The 16,928-nt window shown below is 39.7% G+C and overlaps 2 protein-coding genes across 2 annotated transcripts in view; one reads left to right on the forward strand and one right to left on the reverse strand.

Moving 5' to 3' along the window:
• LOC126771574 (Golgi-specific brefeldin A-resistance guanine nucleotide exchange factor 1) overlaps nt 1-16,928 on the forward strand; it is a 103,965-nt gene that overhangs the window by 10,845 nt on the left and 76,192 nt on the right. The window contains exons 11-20 of the mRNA XM_050491523.1: nt 105-298; nt 812-1,020; nt 1,808-1,976; nt 2,962-3,193; nt 3,268-3,416; nt 3,740-3,866; nt 4,177-4,301; nt 5,606-5,733; nt 7,397-7,619; nt 7,936-8,062. Of these exons, the coding sequence (XP_050347480.1) occupies nt 105-298; nt 812-1,020; nt 1,808-1,976; nt 2,962-3,193; nt 3,268-3,416; nt 3,740-3,866; nt 4,177-4,301; nt 5,606-5,733; nt 7,397-7,619; nt 7,936-8,062 (1,683 nt within the window). The remainder of the gene's footprint in view (nt 1-104; nt 299-811; nt 1,021-1,807; nt 1,977-2,961; nt 3,194-3,267; nt 3,417-3,739; nt 3,867-4,176; nt 4,302-5,605; nt 5,734-7,396; nt 7,620-7,935; nt 8,063-16,928) is intronic.
• On the reverse strand, nt 14,981-16,301 carry LOC126771653 (collagenase-like). The gene is made up of 5 exons (XM_050491657.1): nt 16,110-16,301; nt 15,757-16,024; nt 15,541-15,630; nt 15,259-15,455; nt 14,981-15,127 (listed from the first exon to the last, which is right to left on the reverse strand). The coding sequence occupies exons 1-5, from the start codon at nt 16,299-16,301 to the stop codon at nt 15,023-15,025; spliced, it is 852 nt and encodes a 283-aa protein (XP_050347614.1). The 3' UTR covers nt 14,981-15,022.

Raw genomic sequence — 16,928 nt, forward strand, 5'->3', positions numbered from 1 at the left:
CTTTCATAATATATAGCCTTGGTAATAAACGTTTCATAGCGGGCGAATAGTTGGACATTAATTTCTTTCACCGATTGTATAACTAAATAATTTTTGCACGACAGGTGAATATATATGCAAGCGATCCTCTCGCGAGGAAGAAGGCGGGCCGAGCATACTGACGGCGTTCGCGGACAGCTTCGACTACACCGGGCTGCGCATCGACCAGGCGCTCCGCCTCTACCTCGAGACCTTCCGCCTGCCGGGGGAGGCGCCGCTCATCTCGCTCGTCATGGAGAAGTTCGCCGAGCGCTGGCATGTGAGTGGCCTTGTGGGCTGGGGTGGGAGTAGGACTGTTAATTCGCGAGGGTCGACCTTGACTTTATAGTTTTGTGCCGTGTGCACACACGCACTACGGAAGCGTATTCCATATTTGGAATCTATAAGCAGTAATAAATCGATGTGTTTAAATTATTATTCAGTCGCTCTGTAACTCTGACATTAAATGGACTTCAAATTTAATTGAAGTTTATTTTAAATACCCCAAGTAAGGTACAATTGGTGACCCGACGTTTATGCAAGAATATAACATGACTAGCTCAAGCAGTTAACTTTTTAGAGTTAGTTTAGAGTAACAGCTTTTTAATGTCCCATTGTTGGGTATAGGCCTTCTTATATTATTAGAAGATGTTTAAAGCTTATTCCTCTATTCGGCTCCAATACACAGGATGTCCTGTGCTCAATTTCTTCTTATTTTCCATTTTTTAATTTTATAACGTATAAATTAGAAGTTTGTAATTAATGCACATAAGATCAATTGTGTTTTCTATAGTCGACAAACGGTGAACCCTTCGCGAATACCGATGCGGCGTTCCGTTTGGCCTACGCCGTGATCATGTTGAACGTGGACCAGCACAATAATAACGCGAAGAAATTGAACGTGCCGATGACGGTGGAGGACTTCGTGCGCAATCTTCGAGGTTGCAACGGAAATGGAGAATTCGAACAAGCTATGTTGGAAGCTATATTCCATTCGATTAAGTAAGTCGAACCGGTTTTTTGCGGTTTTTGAAAAGTTTTATTGTATCTCAATCGTTACCAAATATGATTAGATCTAGATTACCATTTTCTTAACGCAGAGAAGGAAAGAACTGCTTATGTATCTCTCTCCAAGAAAGTTTTACTTAGGCTCTAAAAACCAGTGAAATTCTTTAACGCCAAAATGAGATTTGAGGATCGCTTGTGTGTTTCATCGCTATGTCCCGGGGTACAGTAATCTCTATACCCCGATAAACCAGCATTATGATATAATATAAATGACCTCAATGAACTGCAGAGGTGAAAAATGGCCTTGAATTAACGACGCCTGCCACTATCTATCAGTGAAGTCCAGGTAATCCCTGGATTATGTACATAACTGTGGATGTAGACTTGGGAATGAATATTATTTACTGATGGTAGAGCTTTGTTCAAGCTCGTCTGGGTAGGTAGCACCCACTCATCAGATATTCTACCACAAAACAGCATTGCTTGGTATTGTTGTGTTCCGGTTTGAAGGGTGAATAAGCCAGTGTAATTACAGGCATAAGGGACATAACATGTTAGTTCCCAAGGTTGGTGGAGCACTGGTGATTCAAGCGATGGTTAACATTTCTTACAATGCCAATGTCTATGGGCGTTGGTGACCACTTACCATTAGGTGGCCCATATGCTCGACCGCCTTCCTATTTAATAAAAAAAAAGAATAACATTGAAAATTTTAGTTTATGTCATAAATGTGTAAAATTAAAGTAACAACTGCTTACAAGCTGGTGTTCGTGTATTGCAGGAACGAGGAGATGGTGATGCCGGCCGAGCGCGTGGGCCCGCTGCGCGACGCGTACCTGTGGCGCGTGCTGCAGCGCCGCGCCCGCACCGCCGCCGCGCGATACCGCCTCGCGCCGCCGCACCCGCACGCGCTGCACGCGCGCCTGCTGCCCGTCGCCTGCCCGCCCGCGGTCAGTGGCACGCACGCACACTCACACACACACCCGCACGCGCTGCACGCGCGCCTGCAGCCCGTCGCCTGCCCGCCCGCGGTCAGTGGCACGCACGCACACTCGCACACACACCCGCACGCCCTGCACGCGCGCCTGCTGCCTGTCGCCTGCCCGCCCGCGGTCAGTGGCACGCACGCACACTCGCACACACACCCGCACGCCCTGCACGCGCGCCTGCTGCCTGTCGCCTGCCCGCCCGCGGTCAGTGGCACGCACGCACACTCGCACACACACCCGCACGCCCTGCACGCGCGCCTGCTGCCCGTCGCCTGCCCGCCCGCGGTCAGTGGCACGCACGCACACTCACACACACACCCGCACGCGCTGCACGCGCGCCTGCAGCCCGTCGCCTGCCCGCCCGCGGTCAGTGGCACGCACGCACACTCGCACACACACCCGCACGCCCTGCACGCGCGCCTGCTGCCTGTCGCCTGCCCGCCCGCGGTCAGTGGCACGCACGCACACTCGCACACACACCCGCACGCCCTGCACGCGCGCCTGCTGCCCGTCGCCTGCCCGCCCGCGGTCAGTGGCACGCACGCACACTCGCACACACACCCGCACGCCCTGCACGCGCGCCTGCTGCCTGTCGCCTGCCCGCCCGCGGTCAGTGGCACGCACGCACACTCGCACACACACCCGCACGCCCTGCACGCGCGCCTGCTGCCCGTCGCCTGCCCGCCCGCGGTCAGTGGCACGCACGCACACTCGCACACACACCCGCACGCCCTGCACGCGCGCCTGCTGCCCGTCGCCTGCCCGCCCGCGGTCAGTGGCACGCACGCACACTCACACACACACCCGCACGCGCTGCACGCGCGCCTGCTGCCCGTCGCCTGCCCGCCCGCGGTCAGTGGCACGCACGCACACTCACACACACACCTGCATGCGCAGTAATTGACTAATGAATGCAAAATAGTGTGACGGTGGTGTGGGCCCGCAGGTGACGGCGCTGTCGGCGGCGTTCGAGCGCGCGGCGCCGCCCAGCGCGGCGGACGTGTCGGCCAGCGCCCCGCGCGACTGCCCGGCGCTGGTGGCGCTGGGCGGGCTGGAGCGCTGCGCGGCGCTGCTGGCGCGCCTGCCCGCCGACACGCTGTCGCTCGACACGCTGCTGCTCACGCTCTGCAAGTTCACCGGCCTGCTGGCGCCGCAGCACACCTCCTACATCGCCATCGGTACGTCGGCCCGCCCACTGCACTCATTTTTTACTCAAAGGAGCCGAAATTTAGAGGAGCGTTTGTACCCGCAGGCGTGTCGCTGGGGCAGGCGACCAAGGCGCAGTGCGCCCTGCGACGCGCGTGCGCGGTGGCGGCGCGACACGCCGACTGCGTGCGCGACAGCTGGCGCCACCTGCTGGAGATTGTCAACACGCTCTACATCGGCCGACTGCTGCCTCAGGTACTGCATACACATCATAATAACACTAATTAACCTGATAGCATACTCAAAAATAACGACTCTCAGCCGATCAAAAACACTAATCAACTGCGCATATTACAAGTGCAAGCATGGATGTAATGACAACTGCAATAATCATGTTTCTACGAGACAAATTTGAGACCCGACAAAACTTGACTAAAATTATTATTGCCCGGTGTTTTATGCGACACGGTGTTAATAAAATTATAGATTGTAGTTTATTAATGAATGATATATTTATACTATAAATTAAATCGACGTCTATATTTCTATAATGATGTAATGTTTGTTTGTGAATATAGTGTCTGGTGGAAGCAGAAGATTACTTGGCGCCCGAGGGCAAAGTATCGTTGATACGGGAAGCAGTCAGAGGCAGCGATAGTGGGCTGCTCTCTAGCATATATTCCTACATAGCGCTCGGGGAAAGTGGTATGTTGGATATAATACTATTTATATTTTAATATTATATTATCTCAGAGCTGGGTTATTCATGTCCATGAGAAAATCACATGTGCTAAAAGTACATTAATTGAAGTTTAATATTTCTGAATACAAGATCATGTGTAACGATAAAAACGTTAATTTTACATATAAATTTAATTTAATGGAGTTGATTAGTTAATATAATTGTAGAAAAAGTGTATCTACCGAGTTTCTTGCCGTGTCAGGCGCTGTACTAGCCGTTCGGGAATCTACTGAGAATTTCGTTATCAAATAAAAATAAATAATGTATTTCCAGCGATCCGAGCTCCCACTCCTCATGAAAAGGTGTTGATAGACGCGGCTACCGATTGCGTCGCCAAGTGCAACTTCCCGGGGCTGCTGGTCACGGAGACGAAGTTTCTGCAGCTGGAAAGTTTGCAGGTAACATTTTTGTCATTAGATTGTATTTAAATATATAAAAATACATTGATTTCGCAGTATATGTAGGGCCGTTCGATTTCATATTAAAAGGTTTTTGAAGTGAAACTTCTTAGGCGGGCGATTATCGATACGTTGACAAGAATTGAGTCACTCTTAGGCATATTTCGTTACACGAGTGAGAAGAAAGATATAATACATCTTATCTTTCTTCTGAGAGAGAGAAAGAGTATATTTATATAGGTATATTTTAAGAGTTTCATTTCAATTACGTGTACGGTCTGCACGCGAAATTTTATTTATTCAGGCTTATTTAAATTCAACACATTCATTCGCTTGTTAATTTGAAGCGTATCGATTTATTATTCGATTACTGGGAACATTATCAGAAAGCACATTCCGTTAAAAATATACCTAATAAGTAATATACCTCGTATATATTTGAACTCAAGCAGTTAAAGAAAAATGCGAATATAAAATAAAAAATACTTTGATAAATCAACGCAATATTTAGAATCACACGGCTATTATTTCATTATAAATTAATAATTCTTTGGCTAGTCTTGAGTTCTATGCGACGGATGCAATGGATTAAAAATATTTATTGCCCATTTATTAATAAAAGCGAAAAGGTTGGATTAATAACTTGCTAACTTCGCACGTGCAGAAAAAGGCTCTACATAAAACGCTTATATGGCAATAAATATAATTCGCATTGTCTTCAACAATCATCATCAATTTACCCAAAATTTTAGTGAATTATACAACTTAACCTTCCTCATGAATATGTATGTATGAAAATCCTTTCGGTAGTTTACGAGTTTATCACGTTCAGACAGACAGCCGCGCAAGCTTTGTTTTATAATATGTAATGATTTGTGTGTTTTTCCTGTAAGTAACAAACACCTGATGAACTGATCTATCATAATTTTATCACACCGTCTTTGTTTTTGTATTTGGCTATTATTCGCCCGCGGTTTTGCCTGCATGTTTTGGGGAGAGAGGGAGGGGGGTATTAGGTAAAAAAGTAGTCGATGGCCATGCGTTTCAAGCTTTCTGCGTATCAAATTTTATTAAGGTTTGGTTCAGTTATTTAGTTTTGAAAGCGTAACAGGTCGAGATACTTATTTATATGTGTTTATAATATTATTGTAGATTAACGAAACTTATATTTTTATATATTTTACTCCATATTTATTTACTGGTTTTATTCAAATTATAAATTATCACCATAACATTTTTCAAATCATATTTTATTATTTTCATCAAAAGAATTTGATTTTGATTAAAGAATTTCCAATATCCAGGAGTTAATCAAGGCAATGGTGGCTATCGGCACCCCGCCCGATTCCGACAGCATACAGTTGAACCCGCAACTAGAGGACATCACGATTTTCTTCCTGGAGCTGCTCGGACAGACGCTCATACAAAACCGGTATTATTATCATTATCATCAACTGGAAACTAAAAAATATTATTAAATAGATTTTATAAACTTAAGAACCGTTTTCGTGTTCTCAGCAATACGACCAGTTTTATTATTAAGTAACCATATAATTAATAGGCATGATGACTAATTTTGAAATAACCTTCTATAATGTAGGTACACGTCTACTATTACTGAAAATAATTTTATTTCAGTAATAAACTAACTGTTTACGCAAATAATTGCATTTTCATTTACCTATTTTGAATTTCGCTCGAAAACACCTGCAGGTGTCATGGCGCCTGCACGTGACGTCACGTCTCAGTAAACGTTGTATTGTGTCTATACTCAACGAAGAAAGGCAGAAAGTTTTGCGTATTTCCTAAGGTTAAAAATGAATTCTAAAGTATAAATTTTGGAATTCATTTTGTGGTGTGCGGTCTCTCTGTGTAAAAATACTTTCGAATGCCAACCAGATCGATGAACAATTTACAGTATCAGAACGACCATATATATAAGTAAGAAACAAAAGATGATGGTTCGTTAAGAAGGTGAAAAGCAATTAAAATAAAGTATGGTTACAGAACATTTTGAAGAAATTGCAAATTGAGGCAGAGATTCATAAAGATTTATTATATATTTATGATATATTTAGATTTATAGAAGTATTCGTAAATATGGAAATTCACAATTTCAGTACTAGTGGAGCTGAATGAAATATTGTCTTAAAAGTTCTTACCGGTAAAAATATTAGGGCTCTTCATATGCGAGTAACACTATATAGCTAACAGAAAAAAAACTTACGATAACACTAAAGATAAATAAAAATGTACTTACAAGGAAGTTTTCACATTTCGAAATTCAGATAAGTAAAAGTCTTTATTTGATGGAAACACTAAACTCTCCTAATATCAACAAATCCTGGGCAAATTAGAGAGATTTGCTTTAACAAAATCTTGTTCCATCATTGATAGATGTTGTATGTTTTATTTTCTTCAAAAAAACGCGAATAACTAACGACTCAACTAATTAAATGATTCAAAATTAATTTTGAAACACGTAAAGACAACAACTGTTCAAGAGAAACGGTGATAGATGCTGAGGCGTGACGTCATTCGCTCTGATTGTCGTTTCAAATAAAATGGCCGATTGCAGAATATTATGTTTTTATTTTACTAAAAATCTTATTGATCCCAATGTGTATATTAAAATTGGATCATTTTCTAGAATCCATTTAAAATAGTTTCTTCTCTAAAATCATTTATTTTTTAATTCTTTAATACTGTCATCATGCCTATTATAAAAGTAAGTACTTAAAAATGTTGTTATAAGTACTTAAAAAAAATGGTACTGGCTCGCGAGTAACTTATGCTGCGTAGTGAATTTTTAATATACTAGTCACAATCATTGCTAATTGCATCTACCTTAAAAACGAATCAGTAGAAACCGGGAAATAAACGTAAAATTTTCGATTACCACAATTGACTACTCATTTAATTTCATTCGAACGAGGCTAAAACTGCCGCCGCACTAGCCCGGGGGGGGGGGGGCACCGACCTCAGCCCGGTCGACATAGATCGCGCCAATTTACTATCCACTGGGATACCGTGTCCCGGGTCGTAAAACGGGCGGAGGCCGAGGCAGCCCGGCCGAGCGTGCAGCGTTTCCGCAGCGACCGCGCCGTGCACGTGTGGGCGGCGGCGGGCCCGCACACGGCGCGCGCCGTGCGCTGGGCGGGCGCGCGCGGGGCGGCGCCGCTGTCGCGCGCGCTCACGGCGCTGCTGCGCTGCGCCGCGCGCCTCATGCGCTGCGAGGCCGCCGCGCCGCCGCTGCTGGCGCACCTCACGCTGCTCTACCGCCTGCCCTACCGCCTCTTCTACCAGCAGGCCGACGTCGTGAGTCCCGCTCTCTCGATAGCGAATAGTATAATAATAAGTAGGAGACGGAGTGGTCCCCGCCGGCCTCCCGACTTTGAGCGGCGACTGAGAATATCTGAACTAAAAAAACAGTAGTTCTCGGTCGCCTCGAGATTTTAATCGAAAACCTCGGCATCTGCCGACCTGATTTGTGAAAAAACTACCTCACCGAACACTATTAAGCCGAGCGTTGAATGTTTACATTTTAATAATTTCTGAGACGACTCGGATCTCGTATGAGCACTCTTGTATTTGACGAGTCGGGCGTGTGTCGTAACCGCTCCGACGTGTCCAGATCTCGTGCGGGCTGTACGAGCTGGTGAAGACGTCGGCGCAGAACGTGCACAGCGCGGCGGAGTGGAGCGTGCTGCTGTCGCTGCTGGCGGCCGCCGGCGCCGGCGCCTGGCCGCGGCCCACCGCCGGTGAGTCCCTTCCTTTACTTTACTTACGTCATTTCAGGAACGGAGGAGCATAGCTCGTCATTCACGTCCTCGATCATAATTTGCGTCGATCGATTTTGCGTCATTTACGGAGAATCATTTCCGTTTCCGATTGTGTTTTTTGCACTGTCTGAAAAATAATATTTACGTCGTATATCTAGCTCAAAAATATTTTTCAAGTCGCACTTGAAATTAAAGCGTTTAAAAAAAAAATAAGCCTTTACGTAATTTTTAGTTGCCAAGCGATCGCGATAGAAAGATGCGTCATTTACGTAAATCCGTTTCGCTTTTCCTGTTGTTCAAACGCGTGTTTGACAATTATCTTATCGCCTTATAATCTGCTACACTGATACAAACGATGCGTATCGCGGGCTTTGTGTCCATTGACACTTGTGATTGCGTTCACACGTGCCAACTGTCTGCGTTAGACGACGAAGGTGCTCTGTCGCTGTCTTTGTCTCGTCCATTATCATCTTTAACATTTCTACAATCAAGAAATTTATAAACTATACCAGTATCCATATAATTATCATAACAAAATCCACAATTCGTAAAATCAAATGTTAACTATTATCTTTAACAACACAATAATACTAGGAAAGACAGCTGAGACGCTCAAATAAACAAATACGGAGAAGACATGTTTTCTTATATATTTATTTATGAGGTTTTTTGCAAATATGTATTTATATATCGCAATAATGACTCTGATAATATTATTATAGCACTAACCAGTTAACCGTCTCGCCTTCGCACAGTCAATTTCAGTTCCGGCTTAATCGGCGCACGCCAGTTAAACTCCTTTAATTCGACATGATATTTTTCCGACATCTTCAACAATCATCGTCATATTTCAACGAATCTACATAAGACCTTAAGGAATTATATATCTAAACCTTCCTCGTGAAACACTTCGTCCATTGGGTATAACATGAAAATCCGTTCTTTACTTTTGAGCTTATCGCGTTAAGACAAACAGACATTGCTTTATAACAGGCAGTGTTATATAGTGAATATGTACATGATTTTTTAATATACCAAAGTTATCTATAAAAATAAACTAAATATTTTTATTGAGAAGCATCAATGTTAGGTATTCGTATGTTTTGTCGCTAAGCTAGCTCGTAAGGCTATATCGTGTATTGATAATTATTTGTCATGAATACATGATTTATTCGTTTAAGTAAAAATGCACTGTGTACGTTTGTTACTATGTGAAAAGTGAATTAACAAAAATAACGGTCTCTTTTTAAAGGTAGTAAATACCCCGGCGACCGGCTCATAAAATTATTTTTTTCATTTGTGAAAAATGGCATTTTTTCAACGGAAAGTAATCTATATAATAAACTTAAAATACAAAAGTTTAGGTGAGTAGAAAAATTAATAATATATATATCTGGAAGTTGGCAGCACCGAGTTTGACAATTGTCCTAGTGACAGTTCATAAAAAAAACATTCAGTTTACATCTAAAAATGTCTGTCGTTCAAACCGTTCGGGTAAATATTTTTATTAAATAAAAAAAAAACTAATTATTTAAGATAACGAAGATATATATTAGCTTCTTCATTATCTAATACATATAACAATTATATTATTGTAATCGCTATCAGTTTGATTACTGAGATTACAGCGTTGAATCATATAATATCTTCAGTTTAATGATACACATTATAGTGTCCCAACAAGAGCGTCGGATTTATTTTTAAAGAAAAACACTTATTTTTCGAATTATGCAATCATTTTTATTTCAACATAAAGAAAAATAGTTCCGATTAAACGTAAAATACAACATCAGGCAAATGGCCGCCACGAAACGTCTGGCACAGGGTTATTCTTTTGTTGAAATTTTTAATAACGTTTTGCCTAAACGTGGTCGAATTTCATTAATAACGCGCCGTATTTCCTCATTAAGATGTTGAACTGTTTCAGACTTATTCGCATACACCTTTTCGTTCACATCGCCCCAAAGAAAAAAGTAAATCGGTGTTAGATCGCACAATCTTGGTGGCCAACGTTAATCGCAAAATCGAGAAATGGACACGGCCTGTAAACTCTGCAGTAGTTTTACATTGTTTCACTTGCTGTGTGGCAAGTCACACGGTATTGTTGAAAAAACATGTCCTTCACATCAATTACATCAAATTCCGGCAACTGAAACTCTGTTAACATTTCGCGGTACCGCGCACCGTTAAGAGTTAGCGCATTATTTTTATTGAATAGGTAGGCGGATGAGCATATGAGCCACCTGATGGAAAGTGGTCATCAATGCCCATAGACATCGGCATTGTAAGCAATGTTAAGCATCGCTTACATTGCCAATGCGCCACCAACCTTGGGAACTAAGATGTTATGTCCCTTGTGCCTGTAATTACACTGGCTCACTCACCCTTCAAACCGGAACACAATAATACTAAGTATTGTTGCTTTGCGGTAGAATTTCTGATGACTAGGTGGTTCCACCCAGACGAGCTTGCACAAAGCCATACCATCGGTATGATATATTTTTAATGTCATAAAGAAGATTTCATGCATAAATTGAAAATAACTAATTGTCATAATTTCAAAATCAATATTAACACTACAAATAAATAATAATCTTAAAATAAATCCTAATGTTTAAGTCAATTAGATTTTACTGTCATGCAATAAAACTGAATGTCTAGAATTAATATCATAAAATTTAAAGTCTTTATTGTTATATTAATTAATATTATGGAATGCGTTTAATATTTAAATAATCATGTAGTTTTCTCTTAAAAAAAACAATGTCATTTATTTCTCTTAGCTCAATGAGTAAATTATTTTATATTCTAACTTACAATTAATACATTTCGATTGAACCAATGATGTCAATAATGGTTTAATTTTAATTCTATAACAGTATCTATTTTTTTTTAAGTTCCATTTGAAATTGTTTAACACTTCGTAACGTGGTGTAGGTATTAAAATAAATATTTTGATATTTTTAAAATATTAATAAGATAGATTGTGACTTATCTAACATATAATCCTGTCATGACTTTATAAGCCGTTTTTTATCAAGTAATTAATTGACATATATATAGAAATAATAAAATTCATATTATATAATATATATGGGTAAATTAAAAAGATAAAACTATACTAATGTAATATTAATAAAATTATTTCAACTCTGTCGCATTATAGACCACTGCAGCCAGTCTCGACGAGTTATTTCCAAACGCATAGGCGATTTTTTATCGAGCATATTATGTAAAACCGTTTCTCTTACCTGGAAAATTGAAATTTTCTCATACTGAATTAGTCTTAGTTTTTGAGCCGTTTTTTGTTTTAATTAAGCGTGTAACGACGGGGCCGACATATAGGCTGCCTACAAAGGTCCCTTAAAAAAAAAGAATGAAAAAAAAGGTGAAATTGCCTAACGGGGTAACTTTGCACGTTTCCTCACGATGCTTACTTCACCGCCGAGCGCGAGGTGAAAAACGTGTGTAAACACAAATTAAGCACATAAAGATTGATTTGTAATTGCTGGATGCGAACCTGCAATTCAAAGTTAAGATTCACGTGTTCTAACTACTGGAACACGTCGGTTTATTGTTGGTGTAAATATAATCAATGTTAAATATCTTCTGGCAATAAATCTAATTTCGACGTTACGCTATGAACGGTGAGGGTAATATTATATCTAAAACCACATCAAATTCTCTAAATATTGTGCCGTACACGTAACACGGAGTGTACCAGTTCAAGGAAAAACCTACTTAAAGTCCTATAAAATAAGAAGCAAGTCCGATAAATTAATTACCAACCTATACGTATAAGTTTTCACAAAACATACCAGAAATACGTTCTAAAATCTAAAATTATTTCTTTAAACACGTTCTTAAATTCCAAATGAGATCGATGGATCTGTGGTAAAATTTTTAAACAAATCATTTATATAAACCTTGTTCAAAATATATTTACTATATAATAATATGTATAATTTATTTGATTTATTATTAAATTAACTTTAATAGTTTCTGTTATTACTTCATTCATTGAACTGATTATCTGAGCTATTAAAGGTCGCTTTACAAACGACACTATTTTGATATATATATTTTTAACGTAAATAAATTGGTACACTGTATGCAAAGAAACCGCGAGCATAGAGTTGTATGTATGTTATTAATGAATATCTGAACCGTTATCATGAAAGTTATATATTAATTATTATAAAAAGTTATAATTTATTACATTATTTGTCATATGGATTTAATTATCTAAAATTAGCCTATGGCTTACTATTGAGTGCTTATAATCAATTAAGTCATTATTGTAAATTTATTATATGTACAATAAATGGGGTTTTTCAAAGTTTTTTTTTCTTCTATAAAACTTATACCAACGATTCATTTAATGACTATTACTCCGCCAAATTGGGAACGTTTGAATGGATACCATATGTACTAATATATTCTCAGTATTAATTCGATTTGTTTCTGTATTAGGAAAATTGTTTGGCGTATATCTAGATACAGGCTACCTACCCTTCGAACGGGTCAAATAAAGGCCAAAGGTCTAAAAAAGGTTCATATCGTGATATATCACATAAATATTGCTTTACGCGGCGCACGCAAGTAAAGCTCCCAGTCGTCATGATTTTTTTCGACATCTTCAACAATTATTTTCCAACTAATTTAAAACCACTGAAAGCCGTATGAATAACCGTTCGGTAGTTTATGAGTTTTTTCTTTCAGACACACAGACAAATCTTGGATCTCTGTAAATAAAATTTAACTTCATATAATTAGTTAAATGGAATTTTACAACAGTTCTATTATAGCAAATCATATATAAAACTAAGGTTTGTTTGTGATTATGCCTCATTTTGAAATGGAGTCAAGGTGCTTATGTGGTAAAATTTACGCTAAGATGATTACGCATAAGATCCAAACAGTTAGAATTAGCTCAAAAAACTTTTTCTTAAAAAAAAAGGAGGAGACCTTAGCCCAGCAGTGGGGCATTCACAGGCCGTTACTTACTAGATTACGCATAAAAACTTATGAGAATATTAAGAAGAGAACCTTCCTCAACTCCCTTGGGGACAAACTGTGGGATTACACCCACTTAAAAGCCAACGATAGCCGTCATAGGTCAGATAGTTATAGAATAATTTTATTACCGCGGTTATATTTTATTACACCGGTTATGGTGCGGTTATGCACCGGTAGATACCCTGCGCCAGCTTTCGAAAGTACCCAATATAATCTAACTATAATGCTAGATATGATATATGTAGCCAGCTTAAAACGAGTATCGCGAATGCAATTCTCGTCCGGATTATCTTTGAAACACGGCTTAAGGCGCAGTTAGATTATATATAATATATTTTATCATCAATTATTATTATTCTTAATTTTTTAATGACACTACATATGTTTAAAAAACTTCGCATATAATTTATATTTTTTTAACAACATTTAAAAGATAAAAATGGATACTGTGAGTTATCCTTAGGAGCTACACTGTAAGTGCATTATTTTCGTGTGACTTTTAACTATTCACGTATCTCACGTCGTGGAAGATGCACATCTTGCTTGCATATATACATTATAATTTATATATATAGGCAAGTATGTCAATCTGTAATAAGTACCTTTCAAATTTTTTTTCATATAGGTGGTGGTGTAGGTAGTCTTAACTACCTTCTAAAATAAAATAAAAAATAAAAGAATATTATTAAAATTAAAAGGAATTGAGTTTTATAGATTGATATTAATCATTCGTTACTAGGCAATGGTAAGCGCGGCTCTCGGCTCGTTGGTTACAGGCGCAAAAGTAGCAACTTTTTTTGTTTGCACGTAATTTAAATCGGTGATATTATTTAATTTTTTTATAATATCGGTGTGGGTACGGCAGTGGCAAATGGGCCATCCGATAGAAAGTGGTCTCCATCGCTAATAGAGATTGGCGCTGTGAGATATATTAAAATTTTCTCAACGTCAATTCAAATTCCTCAAAAACAACCAAGGAAACAATGTTTTTGGAACGAAGTTCTTTTACAGTAGAGTGAAATGGCAGAAATTGTCGCATAACGTAATAGCGTTATGCCTATTTCTTTCTGTTTTATTACTGTCACTTTCTATTTTATATGGTTCGTGTAAAAGTGAAATTAGTTAAAAAATAAAAAAGTACTAAAACTGACATGTTTGGATAAAAAAAATTGAGAGTGGTATTCTCTTACTCGTTATATTTTCACGTGACTTGAATGTTAAAAATTTAGTAGTTTCTGATTTATTCCTTTGTATTCACTATTATTGTAGTGACTAGGTAATTGGTCACCACCACCAATAGACATTGGCAATATAAAAATTTTAAACGTATTTTTTAACTGTACGTGCAACTGCAATTTGAAAATGTAATCAATTTAATTATTATTATTATTACTATATTGACAGATATCAATCAGCGATCGGAATAGGGACTATTTTTGGAATAGATATGCTTTCTTAACTATACATAATATACGAACAAGTGTGTATATACAAGATTATTTATGATATTGATTTGGGGCAATTTTGCCCGTTTATTAGTAAACTTAGAATATATGTACACCGCTCGTATTTAATCGCTCTTGTTCAATTTAAGTTGTGTTTTTTACCGGGTTCGACCCTTGATTAAAAATGGTGTTGAAGTAATGTTATTGTGGTGATGAGCAAATAGAACATAAAAGGCCAATAAAGTTAAAAGATATGCGTGATCTATCTGACGCAAAAATGCTGAGGGGAAGAGCTTTCAGAGTTACGTGTGCACACGTTGGGCACACGGATCAAACCAAACACACCTTTAATTTATTTTTATTCAGGTTCCACACTTGCAACTGTCACCTGATACCTAAAAAGGGAAATGTATCTTTCAATAAAAAATAGATGTATATAAATGAATTATTTATTTAACAATAAATGAATAGACGCTTAAAGGCGGGCATTGATCCAGGAGGCGAATGAGGTCACTCTGGCAAAAGCGGCGGGGAAGCCACGGGTGCAGCCGGCGGCCGAACCGAAGGAGGTGATACCGATCTGTGTAAAATAGATTGCGTTATAAAATAAAGATTCAGGATATAAACTTAAAATGGTTATTACTTATGTATTTATCATACATGAGTGAATTGACGACGATGCAAATTGCAAGTAAACCATAAAACACTGACCAGAGTACGACTGCTGCCGCTGCCGATGGCTAGAGGGCCACCGGAGTCACCGCCGCAGGTGCTCTGACCACCGGTGGTGGCGGTACACAGGGTGGAGGCGATAACGGTACTGGATCCAAAAGTGTTTGCGCACACGGCGTTGGTGATTACTTGCATGTTTACGTGTCTCTTTGCCTGATTGCTGCTGATACCGACATCTGAAGAATAAAAATTTAGGAATATGTAAATATATTTATAGTATAATGTAAAAGATTCTGATTGGTGATAACTGCTGTAACTTACTGTCAGCGGTTCTACCGAATCCAGCAGCTGTGGCCCAGGTACCGGCGTAGCTGTTACTGCCAGAGGCGATGGGGATGCGTTGGATGTGGTCTAACAGGATAAAGTTACATAATTAAATACAGAATAATGTCAATTTAAATATGTGGAATAAAAGGTAAGAAAGACTGGCGATTGGTTACACTGGCGGAATAGAGGAAGTAAGAAAGATTCGCTTACTTGTGTAACCGACGTGGCTCATCGATATCATGGCAATATCGTTGTGAAGGCGCTGTTCGTTGTAGCTGGCGTGAACTTGAACATTGTTGGTGTTGACTCGAACACCGCCGGCGAAGAGACGGATGGAGCCTAGGACGACGGTGAATTGACGAGCTTGTGTTCTACCATGCCTCCAGCAATGAGCAGCGGTCACCGCCCTGGTGTTGGTAAGAAGAGAAGATCCGCAAACTGACTGTCTGCCGTCAGTCAAAGTGATGACCAGACCTCCCTAAAAGATCAATGTTTATTATAATATGAAACAAAAAACGCGTAATGCGATGCATAAAAAATCGTCTTATTAAGATTTAACAAACCAAGTGAGGGTGTGCGCCGAGTGAGGATGCCTGTCCTCCTACGATCCTGGAGCCGTCGAAGTCCTGAGCATCCTCAGCGAGCTTGATGCGTGCAGCTTCTGGGATACCAATCTCTTCATGGTAGTTGGAGAATATTTTCTCCTCAGCTGCGACAGCCAGGGCCAGGCCAACGACGACAAGTAGGAATTTCATGTTGAAGTAATGAATTGGTGAGCGAAGAGACAAAGTTTAAATACTACACAATATCTTATCTTTTCCTAAACTTTTTTTTATCATACTTTTAATTAGGTATCGATCAAACTAGTTATCTTAAGTATATATTTAGAGACGCTTATCACAATTACACGTGAATACGGTGCGACTGTTAAGTCTCATATTAGTGGTTATGTTTCAGATACTTAACGACTCCGTTTCCGAACTACAGTTGTAGAACTAGAATTTAAGGTGTTTAATCGAACGTTTGAAAAGAAGGTGGAGGTGCCAAGACGTTTGGTTTTAGGACAAAAATAAAAAACGATTTGCCAATAACGACGATATTGCCTAGTGTAAGCCAGAAGTAGAGCTAGTTGGGAGTGAGTGGAGCTAGTCTGAAACCCAGAATTATTCGAGACCCCCAAAAGTTGATCGTTGCGTTTCAATGCGGAGTGTGACGAACCTTTATGATATCGTGGATTCCTAAATGAGCAGTTGATATAAGCGATGATATATCAGTAAGACATCAGTACGCTCGTAGAGTGGTATGCTTACTATATTTTTTACGATTATTTACAATTTTGTCAAAACAACCATCGCGTGAAAACTGGTTTTAAATAGATTGTA

Source organism: Nymphalis io, chromosome 11 (assembly GCF_905147045.1).
Source record: "Nymphalis io chromosome 11, ilAglIoxx1.1, whole genome shotgun sequence".
Classification (NCBI taxonomy): Eukaryota; Metazoa; Arthropoda; class Insecta; order Lepidoptera; family Nymphalidae; genus Nymphalis; species Nymphalis io.

Excerpts from the sequence above, each read along its gene's own strand:
- LOC126771653 (XM_050491657.1), bottom strand. The coding sequence starts at position 16,301 with ATGAAATTCCTACTTGTCGTCGTTGGCCTGGCCCTGGCTGTCGCAGCT. Across the intron at positions 15,631-15,756 it reads GAGCCACGTCGGTTACACAA|ACCACATCCAACGCATCCCC; the intron begins GTAAGCGAATCT and ends TTATCCTGTTAG. Across the intron at positions 15,456-15,540 it reads ATTCGGTAGAACCGCTGACA|ATGTCGGTATCAGCAGCAAT; the intron begins GTAAGTTACAGC and ends TTTATTCTTCAG.